This window comes from Agelaius phoeniceus, chromosome 9 (assembly GCF_051311805.1).
Source record: "Agelaius phoeniceus isolate bAgePho1 chromosome 9, bAgePho1.hap1, whole genome shotgun sequence".
NCBI lineage: Eukaryota > Metazoa > Chordata > Aves > Passeriformes > Icteridae > Agelaius > Agelaius phoeniceus.
Window position 1 is genome coordinate 30,018,837 of NC_135273.1, and position 18,754 is coordinate 30,037,590.

The window sequence follows — 18,754 nt, forward strand, 5'->3', positions numbered from 1 at the left end:
GCAAGGATTTCCCAAGCAGAATTTTTCCTGATATGAGAAGCCTGACATAATGCTGTACTTTTTTGTGTTAAAGCTGTTGGAACTTCCAGTGCTCAAACGGGAAAATCAGAAAACAGTTTGTGCTTGTGCCTTGCTAGCACTGTCTGGTTTTGTTATTTCCTCCCCCCACCCTGTTTTGGAACTCATTGATCACAACTATGGAAAGGAGAGTCAGGAAGATGGTCACTAGCTTAAAGATATCCTGATTAGTTTTTGAGTATGGTAACATCACCTTAAACTAATATAAAACCCCCAAAGAATTATTACTTGGCTTTGTGCCGTCATTATTCACTTCTGTCTGCTAATCTTCCCCCCTCAGATTAGGGTTTTGTTCTAGAACGCATCGTTGCCTTTATAGATGTCTAAAAGCATGTATAGGATTACTCAGTTGCAGTATATTTAGTGTGAGAATGTTTTAGGAGCTGACCTATTCAAAATTTTCAGCAGTGAACAGCTTATGGTTCACTTGGAAGACACTGTATCCACAGAAACATAAAATATATGTTTTACATGGCTGCTTTGGCAGTCATTAATTTGCTGTAGTTGCAATGTAAACAGTGTTGGTTTCACTATTCTACTTATAGAACTTTAAGGGCTAGTTTTTCTTGTCTAAAAGTTACCCTTGAATGGTTGAGACAAAATGCAATTTACATTTGTCTAAAGAGGATAATGTGAATTGGGCAAATTATCTTACATTTGCATTTGGGAAATAACATTTCTGAAAAGGCACACATTTCTTTTGTGTCTTCTGGTTTCTTAACCCATTTACATATAACCAGTGAAACATAATTGTGTTAAAAGAATTCTCTCAGAAAATTATTTTTGTTAATCAGAAGTGTTTTATTTGTTTTTGAGAGCAAACTCTCAAACCTAACCCTCAAACCAATGAATGCATGAGTCTAAACAAACCTCAAATTATTTGGGTTCAAAAGGGAGGAAATTAAGATCTTTTAGCACTGTGTTTTTGTTACTAATAGAACTGCATAAATAAGGTTGGTAGAGGTTCTGCTTGTCAGCCTGAGCTTGGTGTCTAACAGAATCTTCAGAGTTCTCTCTACCAGGTATAATTGAGGAAACACATTACTTGGGAATGGCAAGTCCAGATGCTGCCTCAACAGCATCTGCCAAAGACAAAGTTCATAAAAACCTTTTCCTGTGTACAATGGAAAGGTTTGTTCTTTGAATGCTCTAAGAGGCTTCAGAAGTGCATTTCTGGGTCATAAGATTAACAGGATTGTTGGAAAATCAAGGACTTTACAGCAAAAAATAAAAATGTGTGTAACTTTGGATGATTAAAAACAAAAGCACCAGCTGTCTGGGGTAGAGATAGGACATGCTTACTTTTACTTGCAGGGTTGGTGTTATATGGTTCCACTTACCCCTTTGCTCATTTGTGGTGTTTCTGTAGCATTTTTTGGGAGAGGCAGGACACTGAGGCTGGTCTCTGATGACACCTTTGGGTTCAAGAATGTGTGTAATGATTAAGTAGGACCTTTCTGAGCCTTTGGGTTATGAACTTCACTTTTCTCTCTGGAGCCACCCAGACACATTAATATTCCACATAGTGTGACCTATAGCAGCGTGGACTTTTTTTTTTTTTTTAATCCAACCCATATGAATGGGTGGTTACATGCAGTGTGGTTTGCCTTACCATTACAGACAGTTCAAAAATGAAATGTGGTTTCCTTTGGAATAAGCAGAAACAACTTTTATTTGGAGCCACTCCTATTTTAAATGCTAGTTTCCTATAGCCAGTTATTTTGATGTTGATTACTATTTCAAAAAATAAAGATACTCCTAGAGCAGCGAACAATAACTGTGGATTTTAACTTGTGAAATTAGCTCAAGTCACTGTCAGACTTGATATAGGGTGAAAACCAAAGCTGAAAAGGTAAGAATCCAAGTGGAAATCCATTTTTTGACTATGGCATTTGGAGGTGTTAGAGGGAGTAAGCCTAGGCCATAAGTGATGGCCAAGCCTGCAAGAGGAACTCCAGTGGAGCAGTGAAGCCACTTGTCAAAGCTGAATCAAGCTTCAGATTTGAAAAACAGTGTGTGTTTATATCTGGGCTTCCCATTGTGATTTCTACAGCTTGATTGAAGGTAATATAACTCAGAGTAAATGTGCCCAAATTAACTTGACTAATTAAAAAGCTGGCCTTGGATCCTTTCAGGCAACCACATTTTCTTTTCTTCCCACAGCAGTGAAAGAGATTACTGCCACTTACAACACTGAGTTATCTTGTCTTGGGACTTGCATACCTTAAATGAGTGAGGCTGCTTTAAACCTGAAGTACAGTTGCTGTAATGAGAATGTATTCTGCTGGGCTTTTTTGACTTTTATTCTAGGGATGTGGTGTCCATGTGTTTTTGGCAAGGTTTCTTTTTGTTTTCTGTCACCTGCAGAACTTCTGTCACTTAACTAGTATTGCTGCTCTTCAGCTGTGCTGCATTACTGCTCCTATTCCAATTTTGTGCTGGATAAAATATTATCTTTGTATGCAAATCTGCTACCTGGTTATTCCACCAGGACTGAGACCTCTGAGGTTTCCAGGAGCTGAAGCTTTAAGACTGTTAAACATGTTTAAAAATGTGCAGGACTTGGCAGTGCCAAGATGAGTCTATGCTTTGTTTTCTTTATGCCAGCTTTGGTTCTCCAAACACCCATCTAACTTTCCTTGTTTCAAACTTTGCTGTGGCACAGAGCAGAGAAACCTTTGAGAAGTGGCTGCTGGCTTGACACAAGTTACTGAAGTTACTGTAAAGAACAATTTTCCAATATACCATATAGATTGCAATGGCAGGTGTTCTAAGGTGTCTTCTGGATTCTTCTCCTTGGTATGAAGGATGTCATGTTCTTACACAGAAATAAAGACCTAAAAATTTGTAAAAGCTTCCAACATAATTTTCAAGACACTAGGCACAAAACAAAGTAGTATAAATAAGAGAGCTGGTAATTTTTAAAATTAAATTTAGGGAAGCCAAGAAACTACCAAGTGTATTTGTAACTTTAAACCTCATAACAAAATGAAACATCTCATGCTAGATCTGTAATGTTCCTGTTAATCTTGTTCAGCACATCATCTGCATTAAATTACCCATGTCTTTTAGGAGCTCTCAGAAGCCTCCTAAATGGAGAGGATCATATTGCTCATGAAAACTGCATGTGTAGGTTGTAGTACCTCCAAGAGCAGTGAGTGTCAAGAACTTTTTCCAAAGCAAGGAAGCTCATAAGTGTGTTTCTCTGTCATCTGTCAGTTACCTTTATGATGTAAACTCTTAATGTGACAGTTGCTTTGAACATGCATGTAGGTATCAGCTTTCATCTTGAAACTTACAATTAAGACTACAATTTTTTTTATCTTGTTCACCTGCTTTATGAAATAAGTTTATTCATGCATGTACTAAATGAAAATAGAAATTATCTCCTGAAAACTGGGCTTGGTTTGATGTTGTTTAAAAAATGAAAAACAGCAAATCAGTCAGTTTTTCTTCTGACATCCTTAATCCAGCTGTCAGTCCTTGCTGATCATTAGAAGAAAAGCACAGTTCAGTACAAGGACACATCTTTTTCTTTGATCAAAGTCATGTGCAAGGCTGTCCTAAGAGCCGTCTGAGAAGTCCCTGCAATTGTTACTAGTTGTTGGCTATTTCTCAGTGATCAGTTGTGCTCCTGCCTGATGCCACACCTGGCTGACATGGGGCCACAAATAGTTTGCTTCCAGTAGTAAGAAGTCTAGCAACAGAGAAATCAGAGATGGTTTCATGTGTTTGAAGGGAAAAGAACTTACTTGAGATATAAGTGAGTGTGAACAGCTTTGAAAACGAATGCTTCTTCAGTAGGGATGAAATTTTGCTATTGAGTTTGAGGTGAGAGCTAGGTGGGAGAATGGAGTTCTCTTCCAAGAGTTGTTCTGTGTTTGAAGGCATTCAGAGTTGGCTCTTTATCTCGAGGAAGTGCTGCAGATGGTGTGGTTGCAGTTCCTGGTGTGAGTGCTTGGCAGGTGTGAGCTCACCTGAGAGCCCTGGAAGGCTGTAAACAGGAAGGAGTGCTGGGATGGGCAGGACGCTCTTACAGCACGAGTCAAACATGGCCCATAAAGCACCAGGTGAATAGGTCAGCATGCAGTCAAGTGACTCAGGGTTTTATAACAATTTTTTATTTGCCTTCCAGTATTAGCTTTTTGGAATTTTCTGTCCAACTGGGTTTGTTCAGCCTTTTGACTGTGTTTTGAGCAGGATTTATGTTTGGGGTTTTCTGTTGGTTTTTTTTATGGCATGGTGATGGTATCTCCAGACCTAGGCCCTTCTGTCAAAATCTACCTAGGCTATCCAGCAGCACAAGAAACACTGCTCAGTTGTGGACACAGGTTTTGGGCACTATCTCCAGGCACAGGTGCAGATTGTTTGAGTTAGAATGACATGCAAATAGCTTCTCCCCAAGTACTGCTGTGCTGTACAGGAGCTGTATGTGAGCAGGAGGTGAGTTGATTCAGAGGTTTGGTGTACCAGCAATGCCCTGTCAGCTTGTGAGAAGGGTGGCTGGGAGGACTGTGTTAAAACACTGATGCAACTTGACCACGTGAAAGAGTTTCCAGGCTGACTCATTAGAGAGGGTAGCCTGGATTTTGCTTCAGGAGTGGTTTTTTAGCTGTCCCTTGTTCCAGACTGCCATGGGAAGAGTCTGGAGAGAGCTGTTGGAGCCCATAAGTACATCAGCACTTGCACACACACTCCAGTGCAGAACATCCCTTACAGAAGAGAATTTTTTCTAATTTTTTTTTTGTTGTGCTCTTTTTAGACTTCTTTCAAGGATCAGACAGGGATATCTCCACGTTGAGATAACTTCAAGAGTTATCTGGCAAAAGGTGCCAGATAATTTGGGCTAGATCAATAATTAATCCATACACATGAGTACATATAGGGAACTTGTAATGGAGCCTAGAGGTCTGCATTGGAAAAAAGGCTTAATTGTCTCCTTTCAGACTGCTTGCAATTGTTATACTTGGGACCCATGAAATAAAAGTTCCTGGCATAGAAAAGTCCCACATTTTGGAGGAATCTGTTGGGATGTCACTTTTCCTGTTAAAATTCTAGGGTGGTTTCTGACTGCTTGAGTAATTGCCTTACTATTGGTTATGCTGTGCTGTGGAAGAATCTGGCAGTTGCTTTGGAGAATTCCAGCTTTGTAAGTTGGAAAGTTAATAGCTGCCTTGCTCTGTTCAAGAATGTGCTTTATTCAGCTCTGTCAGTGCTTCTGGGTATATTCTTTAACTGTTAAGGCATTTTTGTTTTCTGGCTTTTATATTCTGGTCATAAGAATGCTGTGAAGATTTTAACAGACCTGTTTCTGATTGCATTCCTGCATTTTGGTAACTGCAATCTGCTAAAGGAATTGCTGAATTTCAAGTTCACTACTGTTGCAGACATGTTCTTTTAATGGTATTTACATGATTTTCCCTGCTCCTTGCCCAAAGCCAGGGGGGTTGGAAAAAAAGTAGGATACATTTTCTTGAGGGGTCCAGGAGCTGATCCTCATGCTCCCCTATCCCTGTAGCAGACTAGCATTTTGGTCAAAGTGTACTTTTTGTAGTTACTAATGTTTTACTGTAGATTGTGTGGTTAGTATTGTCTCTGAATAGCAAAATGGAACTAAATTCTGTCAGGTGCTGGACACAATGACTTTGTTTCTGGAAAGCACTACACAAAACATTCAGGACAAAAATGCCAGGGCAAGCTTTTGTTTGTCTGGACATGTGAACCATAGCTGGTAGCTGGCTTAGTCTAGAAGTCACTGCCTGGCTGTAACACTCAGGGGGAGGATAAGGCATGATTTGAGTCTTGCTTTTTTGGCAGTGTATTGGGTTTGTGTGTCAAGGTTCTACTCTCATTTCTCATTTTCCTACTCTGATTTTGTTGGTAATAGATTAACAATCAAATTACCCAAACTGGGTTGGCAACTGCCCATGACAGTAACTGGTGAGTGATCTCTGTCCTTACCTCTCCCCACAAAAGCCTTTGACCTTTTTGTTGTATTTTCTCTCCCCTGTCCAGCTGAGGGGGGGAGTGACAAAATGGCTTTGGTGGGCACCTGGTGTTGGGTCAACCCAATACATGCAGGGTTTTTGGCTTTTTCCCCTGAATAGGATTCTTCCATGTACTCCTTGTACCTTATTTCGAGCTTGAGAGTGCCACAGAGGTGCATAGCAGGCAAAACTTAATCCATAACTGTAGCCTCATCACTTGGTAGCCAAAACAAAAGGAGAGCAAAGTCCAAACTGCTGATCTTTGATGGGAGTGGCTTGGAAGTACATGGGCAGTAAACAGTCTAAGCAAAAATGCTTCTGCTTTTCCAGTGTGTGCTAACTGAAATCCCATTGGTGAGGCATATGGCTCTGTTTGCCTTTTTTACTGCCAAGAACAGCCAGCCAAAGATTCAAGCATTGTTCTTTAGATTTTTATTCTGCTCTTTAGTTTTCATTAGCAAACTTCCTTTCAAATGACATTTTGCTTAGGCTAAACTTGCTAACCATATGTGGAATAGTGATTATAGTCCATCCAGAAGTGAAATGGTTTTACCACCAGACCTGGTTTTCTGCACAGATAGTACAGTGTCATCTACACTACTTCTGGTATTTCCATGTTGTCTGAGCAGCTCTTAGAAAAAGCTTGTGTATGTTTATGACTGGGGTGGAAACCACTCCTGGTATAACTGGGAAACACTTGGTATTGAGCAGGGGAACTGGGCATGGTCAGCCAAGCAAGGCAGTTTATCAGGCCTTTATATTGAGGCCAATGGTTTTGTGGAGGCACGGAGGATTCTTGTATTCTGCAGCCTGCCACTCAAGGGTGTAGGTACATATTCCTGCTGGGGATGCACACAGTGTCTGGCTCTGTATTGATCTGTGGAGTTCCTCAGCCTTGGATTGGACCAATGGGTGTCATCTCTATTACAAAATTCTTAAGGAAAAGGAGTTTAGTGAATGGGGCTGTCTCCAAAGCATCTCTTACTAAAAGAGTTTCCTGGATTGCTCTAAGATAAGGAGCAGAGAGTGTTCCTTTCTTGCATTTGGAGGAATGAAAGAATAAAGTGCCAAACACTATTTCATGCTTTGGGCAATACTTGGGCAATGTGAGCAGACTGAACCCTTAAATGCATTGTTGTTCATGTTAATGACTCAGTGTTTGGGGAGTCTGGCTGCAAGTAGTGCTTTTGAGTGATGGAGTGGCTTTTATTTGTGTCTTAGTTTCTTTTATTTTTAATTTTTTTTAACTGTGGCTTTAGAGTTGTTTACTATCCATGTGAAATATGTTCAGTGCCAGAGTAACACGTGTACAGATGACTGATGTTTCAGTTGTCTGTCAGATGCAAGCTCTGTTGCTTTGCTTCATAAATGAGCCTTTCAGCAATTATTCACTTTGAAGCTATTAAAACTGTAAGACCATAGATTATGTGGTAATAAAGGCAGTAGGTTGGGTTTGTTAAAAATACAGCTATATGGATATGCAAATTCACTGTTTTATTCAGGTTTAAAGGCTCTTTGATACTTTTTTAAAAAATTTTAATCTCCTAATATATTTGAGAAACATTTCTCTTTACATGAGCAAAGTGTCTGTAGAGGAGGTGACTGTACCAAAAATGGAATGCTATGGCAGCTACTGAGTCCAGCTAAAAACCTGCAATAGCTGGGCTTCCAACTGGCAGTGAAATTACATTGGTAAGCAGGATTATCCATGTATCTACTCATAATATAAAGTAAATGACGTCACACTCAGCTGAAATCTGTTTCCATCTGTGCAAACTGCCTTTGTTTTTGTCTGCTCCATTGGTGCAGTGTGCTGATGCTCAGTGTGAAATACAAACCACACTTGGAAAAATACCACTTGAGCTTTTAAATTTGAAAAGCCATAGAATAATTGGGAACATCCTTGAAGTAGTTGTATGGTTTTTGTAGAAATATCAGAGGATGGATGGGCTTCTAATGTGCAGCAGTAGGTGTTGCTGACAGCTTTGAGCTCTTGGGAGGTGTGGATCCAGAGAGGAGAAGGACCAGAACCTGTGGGGCTTTGGTAGCCATCTGTGTGCCCAGGCTCGCTGCTGTTCCTCTCTGGCTGTTTGTGCCTCACTCAGCTGCAGTGATCTCTTTTGCCACTGTACTGATCCAGCATGCATAGATGCAAGGAAAAAGGGAATTTGCTTCAGCTACACTCACTGTTGGCAAGTTGGCTTTTGGCCTGTAAAATTGCCTGGTAGGTTTAACTAAAGTCAGCCTCCAGTCAGAGGAGTCTGCCTGTGTGCAGAAGATGGTGCCAGAGTTGGCAGCAGCATCATGCCACACTTTCAATGTCAGCTCTGGCTGTAAAGAGATAAGAACTTTATGGTACTGGTTCTTATTATTACTGATGAAATGTGCTGATGGTTTGTTTTAATCCTATCTACCCACTTCTAGTGAACAAACAGAAGTTTTCCTAACGCTTCCATTTTACAGCAGCATTGAAAACACAACTAAATTATTATATATTGGTGTATATATAATAAAATAGTAATAATATTTTAGAATAATATAATCATGATATATTGTGGTGTTAGCTGCTGCACTCTGTTTTAAAGTGATTTTCAGGAAAAATCTTTAAAAGAAAAAGTGGTTACTCAAATAGGTATTTTTTAAACTCCTGATTTGGCTAGTATTGAGTAAAAGATTTTTCTAGATGGGAAAAACTAGCGACCTTTATTGTTTTTATTATGATAGTGTTCTTATTTAACTTGAGGTCATCTTTAGTTTTATGATAGTCTTGCTGTGGTAAGATTTCTGCTTAAGATCAGTTGTTTCTGAAGAAGCGTTCTTAAAATTCTGTTTTGTCCCTGTTCATGTTTATAGCAGTTCAAGAGTGATAGATTCAGAGGATAAATTGCTGTTTAAATTTAAAAATACATTGTTTTTTCTTTCTAGAAGTGATGCTACCTGACAGTAGAGTGAGTGGAAAAGTGTAGCTGAAAAACCTGTAAAGTGCAAGACTCAAGCTCTTTCCCTTTCGTGTGCTTTATTGCAAGACACTTAGATGAGCAGGCTACTAATAGTTATTTAAATAACTTGGGAGTGCTGTTTTTAGCATTATGGAGAGGTGCACAGATGACCAGTAACTGATGGGGTTATTAGCATGTCAGACAGTTGGTGGTTATGATGTTCAGGAACCTCTTCTGTATCTTCTCTTTGAACAAATCATTTCCACCCTTATAAAGTCTATTTTATGGGTTAAAGGATGAACAAAGGCTTTTCTTATCTCTGGTACTTAATAGTTAGAATTTCAGCCAGAGCAAGGGAAGGTGAGAGACGTTAGAGCTGGTGTGTTACTGAGCAGAGTTTTCCATAGGGACAAAAATCAAATCAATTAATTCCCACTTTTCCTCCATTTCTAAGTATTGCTGTTGCAGAGTTCTAGCAAAAGGAGATGAAATGTTTAAGTTAGTGTTGTCTTAAAATTCTTTTGGAAGGAAACTTCTGATAATCTGATAAAAGTAGATGATTGTGATTAACTACTGATGGGTTCAGAGGCTTTTCAAGTGTGCTAGCACTGCCAGCACTGTCTTCTGGTGTGGACAGGCTGCAGGACTGGTTCTACTTGTAAAAGAGCCAGAACAACTGGTTTTACATTATCTATTAGAAACAGTCTTACAAAACAGTTTGTTGTCTTTAGGGCATACACCCTTTTCTGTTCATGTTGTTCTAGTTTTGCCTATCATGAAACTTCCTCCAAGGAACATTTAACACTGATATTTTTTATTTCATTTTTTTTTAATGCTAGAGAACAGGATTTTTTCTGTGAAGTTGGCTGCATTGTTCTGATGATGTATTGTCACTGTTTTGTCATATAGTGTGTAACAGATCCTGAAGGCTCTTTCTGTTTTCCAATAGGCTGGTGTTTGGGATGCTGTACCCTGCATACTACTCATACAAAGCTGTGAAGACAAAAAATGTGAAGGAATATGTAAGTCTCATTCCTTTTAATTGTTTAATTACACACCTCTGCTGATAGAGATGTGACATTTTCATTGTGTAATAAATCATGTGAAAGCCTGAATTGACTGGCTTACAGTTAGATACAACACTTGTGTGACCCTAGTGGTAATGCTCTGATTTTGTTTGCAGGGCTAAAGTTAAGGTATCTCATACTTTACATAGTTTTATGCTGAAACATGTTCAACACACTATGCTGTATGTAGATTTTTTTAAAAGAGTATTTTTAATGTAAACCTTAAAGTCTTGGTTCCATTTCAGAAAAGTACAAGAAATAATGCACTTTTAGACAGGGGGTAGAATGAAAGTTTCCTAGTTCTGCTAACACAAGTGTAAGTATTGACAAACTGATTCACAGTGACCTCCAGAAGAGCAGCAGCAGCTTAATATCATTGTATGGAGCTCAATAGGGGACTCAGAATCTACCTAAAAAAAGGTTAGTTCTTGTTAATCTATTTTTCCTAAAAGAGGAGAAAAATGTAACCAAGGAAGGAAAAGATTTGGTTAACGTCGTGTGGAGAAAAGAAGCAGAACAGACATGAAAGATTGAGAAAAAACACAATTATAGTTATTCAGTTTTTAATTAAGCTATTAAATTATTGACTTGTCAGTGTGAGCAATGAGATAATCATGAGAATGTTAACCAGTTGCAGTCACAAGGAGCTTTAGTCACTGTGCTACTTCCCTGTTTTAAGAGACAGCCTGGCTTGATTTCAGCAAATAACCTGTCCTGAATCCTGGCCTTAACTTGGCTGCCTGGCTCAGGGTGGGGTCAGGGCCAGCAGCTGCTCTGAACTCAGCACAGTTAAGATGTGGTAGTTAAGATGTGATAGTTAGATGTGACCCAAGGCTCTTGTCTGATGTGTCATGTCTCCACTTTGTACCTGGTTGTAGTTGTAAACTGGTAACTGTTGTTCCTCCCCTTGAATGTCTTAATTTAGCCTCATCACCCTATCAGGGCCTCAAAGGACATCATATTTGTACTTCTGATTTCTGTGTACAAGCTGATTGGAGCTTATTTGTGAGATAGAGCTGGTGCCTGCCAGAGTTGAGTTCATGGGAGAAAAAAATCACCAAAACTAAGAGGAGAATTTTCTCTGTCTCATGCTCATATTACTCTGTCAGGGAAGTCTATAATGCGAGGAATTTATAATCTGCTTTTCCTCCCTGCTCCTTCAAAACTGATGCACAGACTAAGTAGGGCATAGCAGTTTCCAACCAAAATAAAGGAAATCACTTTAGGAGGTTACCATTGCCTCTTGCACTATGTTTTCTAGAAAAAGAGAAGCAATATTTTAGAATGCTGAGATATTTTTCTCACCTCAGTTGTCCAGTTAGCCATGACCTGTCTTTCTTGGGCATCCTTACACAGGATGCCTGCTAACAGGGCCTGGAGTTACATTTTTTTCAGTTCTTTTAGTGTGAACCTGTGGTCTTTGACCAGTCCCAGAACTTAAAGTCACATAGAAAATATTCATGGGACCAAGATGAATAAGAACCATCCCAGTGACGTTTTCATTAGCAGGGCATGACAGTGATTCATCAGTGAATTATCACTCCATTGCTGCTTGGGCTGACTGTCCTGATAGGTCTTAGGGTTGATCCATGGCTGTCATTTTCCCAGCTGGGTCATTTTCTTTCTCAGTAAAGGGTTTAGATTTAAATGCAGCTTTCCAAATGGCACAGGTTTGCCCAAGCACAACTTCCTTTCCAGGGTTTTGTGTGGCTCAGGAGCCATCTGTGTTGCTGTACTTTGAGCTTTTGAACAGTGAAATATTTTACTCAGCCACTACTTCCACCACTAAAAACCAACCAAACAAAAAGAATAGACATTCTGACTTATTGTGTAGGTCATGATGCAGCAAATTGGTCAAAGATTATTTCTGGTGGAAAAGTGTTGAGCTGACTATGGTAATTTAAAAGACTTATGGAATTCAGTGCTAAAAATGAGAATCTGTGCCTTTGAGGAGATTTATTTGTTCTTGTAATTACCCTGGTTTAATGGAGTTGACTAAGATATTTGAGACTTTTTTCACTGTGTTGCAACAAAGTACTTGAAATCAGCATCTGAAATGTGGTTTGTAAGTCTGAACAGACCAGTCTTTTAAATCCTGGCTTCAAAATCCTGACCTGAAAGAATGTGTTTCAGAGTTTCAGACAGAGCCAACAAAGATGAGCTTAACACTTGGATGCTAGGAAAAAAAGCCCTCAATGAAACAAATGTGTAATCACTCTTTTAACATGAAAAATAAAACTCAGTCAAAGCTTCTGTTACTTGAAGTAGATGACAGTGTTTTGGGTAGTGTGAAATCTGACCTTCCATTTTTCATGTCCTTTTTTCCTTTTTCCTGGTATGAAAGCCCCTCTAAGTCACTCAGGTTCATTTGTCAAGGATACTTTGGTACCTACTGCATTAATTGTACTAGAATATGGTTTGTGTTTTATAGAATCTTTGCCCACTCCTCAGCAGGCCTCCTGGCACATCTCATGTGCCCTTCTGCAGGGCCTTTTTTACTGTTCCCAGCAGCCCAGGAGAAATTCCACTTCCACTGTTGTTCTTGATTGGGTAAATAGGTGTTGATTAAAGAAAGTGCAGCCTGGATAAATCATTTTGGGGAAAAATACAGTCGTGCATGGCATCTTAAAAATTGCATTGCATTATGCTTAAGCTGATGGGGCAAGGTTGGATTTAATTTTGTTTTCATTCAGGTGTTGAGTCAGGTTCATGGAAGGGTCACCAGCCTAAATGTCACATGGCCTGTCAGCAGTGACTTCAGCTGCTGTGTACATTTGTCTTCGTTTATTCAAGCCTAAAATATCTAAATCCTCTGAGAGACTGAAGTGAAGAATGTTATCACATGACTGAGTTTCTTTTCAAACTGCAACACTGAAAAGCATTTAAGATAAATGGGTCTCAGGTTCTGACAGAGGAAGTGGTTTTAAACTATAATGCACATCCATGAAATAGGCAGCAATGTATCATTAGGTTTTGAGTAGTTATTTAAATCCACTTCAAAAAAGATTGTTTTAAAAGTGAAGATTAAATCTGAGCCACATCCTCTGTGGGAAGGTGTGTGTATATATATTCTCCCTTTGAAAGAGAGCACCATGAATTTAGGGCTGAAACTAGTCTCTAACAGTTGTGGTGGTTTTGTTTTATTCTTTGCTGGTTTGGTTTGTTTGGGTTTTTGTTTGTTTTTAAATGGTTTTGTGTTGTTGCAGGGTTTGGTTTTTTTTCTAGGAATTTAAAGAACATGTGAATGTTCAGTTTGTACAAATAACCAGTGGTGGTTTGCAGTGACCCATTTTGAAAATGCATTGCATTTGGCATCTGATAGCTTAGGGAAGATAAATGCATGGGAACTATTTCTGTAGTATTTATACTGAAAGATGTAATCATCTTAGGCCACCAAATTTGAGCAAATGCTCCAGAAAAATGAGTGAGTCAACTGTTAGAAAACAAACTACTATTGAATGTCTTGCTTTGACAGCTCTGAACACACTGTACAGTGCCCAGTGTATTATGTGGAAAGGTGAAATCCCAGCTCTTAGTGAAGATGGTATTTTCATTTCCAGGTTCGCTGGATGATGTACTGGATTGTGTTTGCTCTTTATACAGTGACTGAAACAATAACTGACCTAACAGTCTCTTGGTAAGACCCTGCCTTTTATGAACTCTGGAGGAAACTATGTTTGTTTCTGATGTTTTTTGATTTGTACTGATTTATTTTGTGTAAAGAAGTTGTGCTTGTTGAATAGCCCTTTTTACAGGAAAATATCTTGGTGCATAGATGAACTGCATCTGCTTTTGAGTTTGCTGTACTCTGTCACTTGAATTAGGGACTGTAACATTTCCAGCTTCACTGTTGAAACTGAACAGGGGAATGGAACTCTTACAAGGGTGGCCTAGAATTTCTCTGTGCAGGAATGTATAATGAAAAGCAAGTATATTGTCTGTTGTCATTTCTTAAATGACAGTCCATAAATCCATAACTCATTTAATTTTTGTCTAGTGTAACTTCTTGTATTTGAAGAATCCTATCTGCTAATATAATTGTGGTTTTTTGAAATATCTCTTCATAATGATTAATTACTGTGCATTTTCTTACTGCAGTTGTTGATTTTGTGCAACCTTTAACTGGTCTGTAGGTTTCCACTGTACTATGAACTGAAGATAGCTTTTGTCATCTGGCTCCTTTCCCCATATACTAGAGGGGCAAGTTTAATCTACAGAAAATTCCTCCACCCACTGCTTTCTTCTAAAGAAAGGGTAAGAAATGACTTCTCAGATTTTTAATGCCTAATATGGAAACACCATATGCTGAAATAAAAGCTGTTGCTAGATACACCATAAAAGCAGAGCAGCTTGTTAGTGTCTTGCCTGGCAGCATGTATTTGGACTAGCAGAGGCAAGTGCACATGACTGTCCATGGCTGTGCTGCTGTTTCACTTGCTTGAGCACACAAGGTCCTGTTTCCTTTTGCTCTGAGAGTTTGGTGTTCCCTGCTCTGCTTGAGGCACTCTCAGGAGCCCAGTGGGGTGGTAGTGATGCAGCTTGACTTTCTGTGTGGAAACCCAGGGCACCAGGAATATTTCTTTATCTGCTCTGGGGTGCCCTGATCCCCAGGGGAGCACTGACTTTGACCCTCACTCATGGAGAAAGTTTCCCAGACTTTCAAGATAGACTGGAACCCACAAAAGTGTGCAATAGATTATAGAAAGTAGTGTAGGTGTGTCACTGGCTGAGAAATTTAGGTTTGGGGATTTTTAGTATGTTGTAGATGGGAGCAAGATGGAAGGCACAAGGTGTCATTCTGGGTTTCTTCTTCATGCTTCTTTTTGCTTCTCTTCATAGGTTTGAGTAGCATTTTGGACTTAGGCAAAATCTGCATTGCAGCTGTTTAGGATCAGTTCCTGAGTTAAAAGAGAAAATAATCTAAGTGTCAATTCTTAATTATTTTGTTTAGTCTTAAAGGACATTGTACCAAAAAATTGTTAATCATTTTGTGCCTTTTGATGCAAAGCTGCCAAAGTCACAATAATGAAACTGTTTTACTAATAAGAAATAATAAACACTAGGTCCAAACACAAATTACTATCCCAAGTACCTTCAATCCAAACCCAAAAAGGCCAACAGCTAATACCCCCACAGCTGGTGCCCCGTGTAAAAGTAGCCATGCTTGCAGTAGTCCTGCAAGCACGTGTACAGTACTCTCTGCACAGAAACATCAACACAGCTTTACTAAAAGCTGTTGATGTTAACATTTTTTCCTAGTGTAAACTAGTAATAACACTTCTCAGGATGATTGACATTGACTTTTTTTGGTTTGCAAACTGACAAGATAAGAGGAGAGACTTGTTACTGAGTTTTAAGGGTAGACCAGTCTGCAACAGTAAATATCCAACATCAAAATAGCGAGAAGATGGTTAGCTTTAGTCCATGTATGACAGGGACACAGCTCTGCTTAGCTCTTTTTCAGCATCCTGTTTGGATGTGTGGAAAGAGCAATTAGCAAGGTGTGAAGGCAAGCACTGAGAAACCTCCCACTACAGAAAATAGCATTTCTAAAGGTCAGTTCATAAAGCTAGACTTGGCCTTTGAGGCAAAGCAAGTAGCTGACAAGATCGCCACTGATAGGAACAGTAAGGTCATCTTGACCTTCTGAAGGTTCTGCTGGGAACAATTTGCAACTTTGTAAGGTGAAGGGATACTTGCCTGTAGTCTCCAAGCTGTTGGGAAGTACCTTGCAGACTTTGATCTTCAACTCCAGGCATTCACCACAGCTCCAGATAAATGCCATGCCTGTGTTGTCCTTGGTACTTAAGTATTTCAAAGCTGTGGCTTTGGAAGCTCTTGGTAAGTCGGCTCTGTTTTTCCAGGGAGCTCGTGTTAGATGATGTTATTTCTCGAAAAGCTTCTGTCCAACAAGTTAAGCTTACTGTCTGTTAGGAACTTGTTGCAATGTTTGAGTGTTCAAAAGTGATCTACTTTGTCTTCTTGTTTAACCACATAGAATCCTTTTTTTTAAATGAGAGAATTGTAATGAAGGAAACATCTGAATACAAAGATATATCCCATTAAATATTTTCTTAAATATTTCTTCTCTCTTCCTTTACTGATGGAAAAATAATACTGTGGAGTAATTTTGCTGTCTTATGAACAGCCTTCTAAAATTTTCATGTGTTTTTCTTTTAGGAGATTGATGAGTACATAGTCCAAGCCAAAGAAAGAGGCTATGAGACCATGGTGAATTTTGGAAGGCAAGGGTTGAATTTGGCAGCAACTGCTGCAGTGACAGCAGCTGTGAAGGTAAGTTTCTGCTTGCATTAATTGCTTTTGGGTTTGATGTAGAACAGTGCAATTGTACTGGGGATCTATCATCATACATAAAAAGGAAAATTCTGCAAGTGTACTGAAAACCTGGGACACAATTCAAGGCTTGCAGCCCTCTCCTCCTCATGTTTGTTGGTTTGTTTAAGATGACTTGTAGTTATTTCTTGGATGATCAGATCAGTTTCCTGTAATTCAAAAGGTACCATTCATTTTTCTGTGCAGGCTTTTAATAAAGATGACCATTATTTCTTTTCTGTCTCTGTGGTGCTTTCTTGTTGATAAACAAACTTTTGAAAGGATTTCTGGCTTTTCTGCTGTTTTTCTCCAATCAACCTGAGGTAATGCCATATATGAATTAAGGCATGAAAGACTACTACCATGGTTAAAAATTCTCTTGACACAATTAACCTGCTTGCAACTTGTTGGGTGAATTATTAAATTAATATACTAAGCATATGCCTGCCTATTGGTGTTTAGCATACACTTGCCTTGTCATTGTTTTCCATGAAATTATGGAGTAATCTGTTGATTTTCCCAGATTACCTTCCTACAAAAACTTGTCACCTTCAGTATTTCAGAGAGCTCTGGGTGTAGGAAGACAAAATACAAGCTTCTATTGCAGATTCTAAGCAATTTGTGCACCACTGAAAGGAATATACTTCAGACAATGTGTATCCTACCCAATAGTAATTTAAACCAAAACAAACAAACAAAAAGATAAAAAGGTGTGTGTCCAAGTGAAATCACAGGTTTAAGGCAGTCAGGATTTATTTTTTCCTGGGAATAAATGGAGCCATTGTGCTCATAGTAACAGCACTGAAAACCTGAGCACTGTCAGTAGATAACAGAAGACAGTGTAGAGATCCCTGGCTGTCAAAGATGAGTATGTACAGCTGGCATTTAGCTTAAATGTCTGAGCTTCTGTGTGAACTTCCTGCATTATAAATAAAAGACATTCCTAAAAATTACATCTTCACATGCTACCTCAAAAAGCTTTGGAAAAGTTGTCATGCATATCTTGTTTGTTCATTTTCTCTCTTTTTAAAGGTATATGTGGGTGGTAGCATTATGACTTTTTGTTTTTAAATATGGTCATAATGAGCCTGAAATACTGAGAAAGTGATTAAATTTGATCACTGTAGGGGTTTTTTGTTATTCAAATTCTTAATATTGCCTTGAGACATGAAGTAATTTAGAATGCAATAGAGTGCACCTCCAAAGGAGTGATAGTATCCAGAATGAAAATAGTTTATTTAAATAAACCAAATAAACCCAACAAACACCTAAAGTGCTCTACTGGGAGAAAAAGTTTATTTGCTAAAATGCCAATTCTTTGTATAACAAATTTATTACAATAAGCACCTGTAAGGATCCTTATGCTTTGTGTGTGCTCCTTATGTTTGGCTATGGTTGGATATTTCCTTGTTAATTTTAAGGTTGTGACAAATATTGTAAAATAAGTAACACCAGTATCTCCTCTCACTTTCTTCTGAAATAATGAATAACTTTTTCTGAGATGTCTGTGTTTAGATTTCATTGCTATTCAGCTGTGACTGGCAAGATGCCTGCTCCATTTGTTAAAACTTGTTAAACATGCTCATGAATATTTGTACAGAATTAGTTCAGTGCAGATCAGATGCTTGAGAAAAACAACCACCACAATACCATAGACCTAAAATAGGCATGATTTTTAAACACTATGAAAGAGGAGACTCACTGAAAAAAATCTTTATTTTGGCACGTTAAGCCTCTTGGGTTTGTCATTCCAAAATGCTGAGCGTGCCTGCTCCATGCAAGCAAATGGACACAATGCATGTGTTCTTGATTTTGTTCCCTGTTTTTCAGGAGTTGACTGCTGCCTCCAGCAGGTGAAAAGATAATCCCTTCACCAGGAGCTGGTGGAGCATGCTATAGGATTTCAGGAACACAACTGTAGTAGTGGGATCAGTCTTGATGGGAAAGAGGGCACACTTTCATCACTATTTTTTTTTTTTACCATTTTTTTAAAATAGAGCACACATGCTTATTCTGACATAGAAGATCTCAAATTAGGAGAGGGGGAGAGGCTAAACATGTGTGCAAGGTTAAACCTATGTCAAAAGACAGTAAAGTGTCCAAGAAAACTGCTTATGCTGAGTTTAGGGGGGTGTTGAAAATGGCTTGGAAACTTACTGAAGTACTTTGAATATCAGATGTGGGAGAGAGTGATTTTCTTCAAGGGTTGTCAAAGGAATAGGGGATTACCATTAAAAGGCTTGTTGGCTCTGTCAGGAAGGTTGGAGCAGCCAGCAAGGTCAGTCTGCTGAAATTTGACATTGATTTAAACCTGCTCCCCTATAGTTAAATTTCAATGTATTTGGCAGGA

General features: G+C 38.9%; 1 protein-coding gene across 1 annotated transcript in view; it reads left to right on the forward strand.

Annotated features, from left to right (window-relative positions):
• REEP3 (receptor accessory protein 3) overlaps window positions 1–18,754 on the forward strand; it is a 37,617-nt gene that overhangs the window by 6,422 nt on the left and 12,441 nt on the right. The window contains exons 2-5 of the mRNA XM_054637746.2: window positions 9,954–10,026; window positions 13,632–13,708; window positions 14,205–14,325; window positions 16,252–16,365. Of these exons, the coding sequence (XP_054493721.2) occupies window positions 9,954–10,026; window positions 13,632–13,708; window positions 14,205–14,325; window positions 16,252–16,365 (385 nt within the window). The remainder of the gene's footprint in view (window positions 1–9,953; window positions 10,027–13,631; window positions 13,709–14,204; window positions 14,326–16,251; window positions 16,366–18,754) is intronic.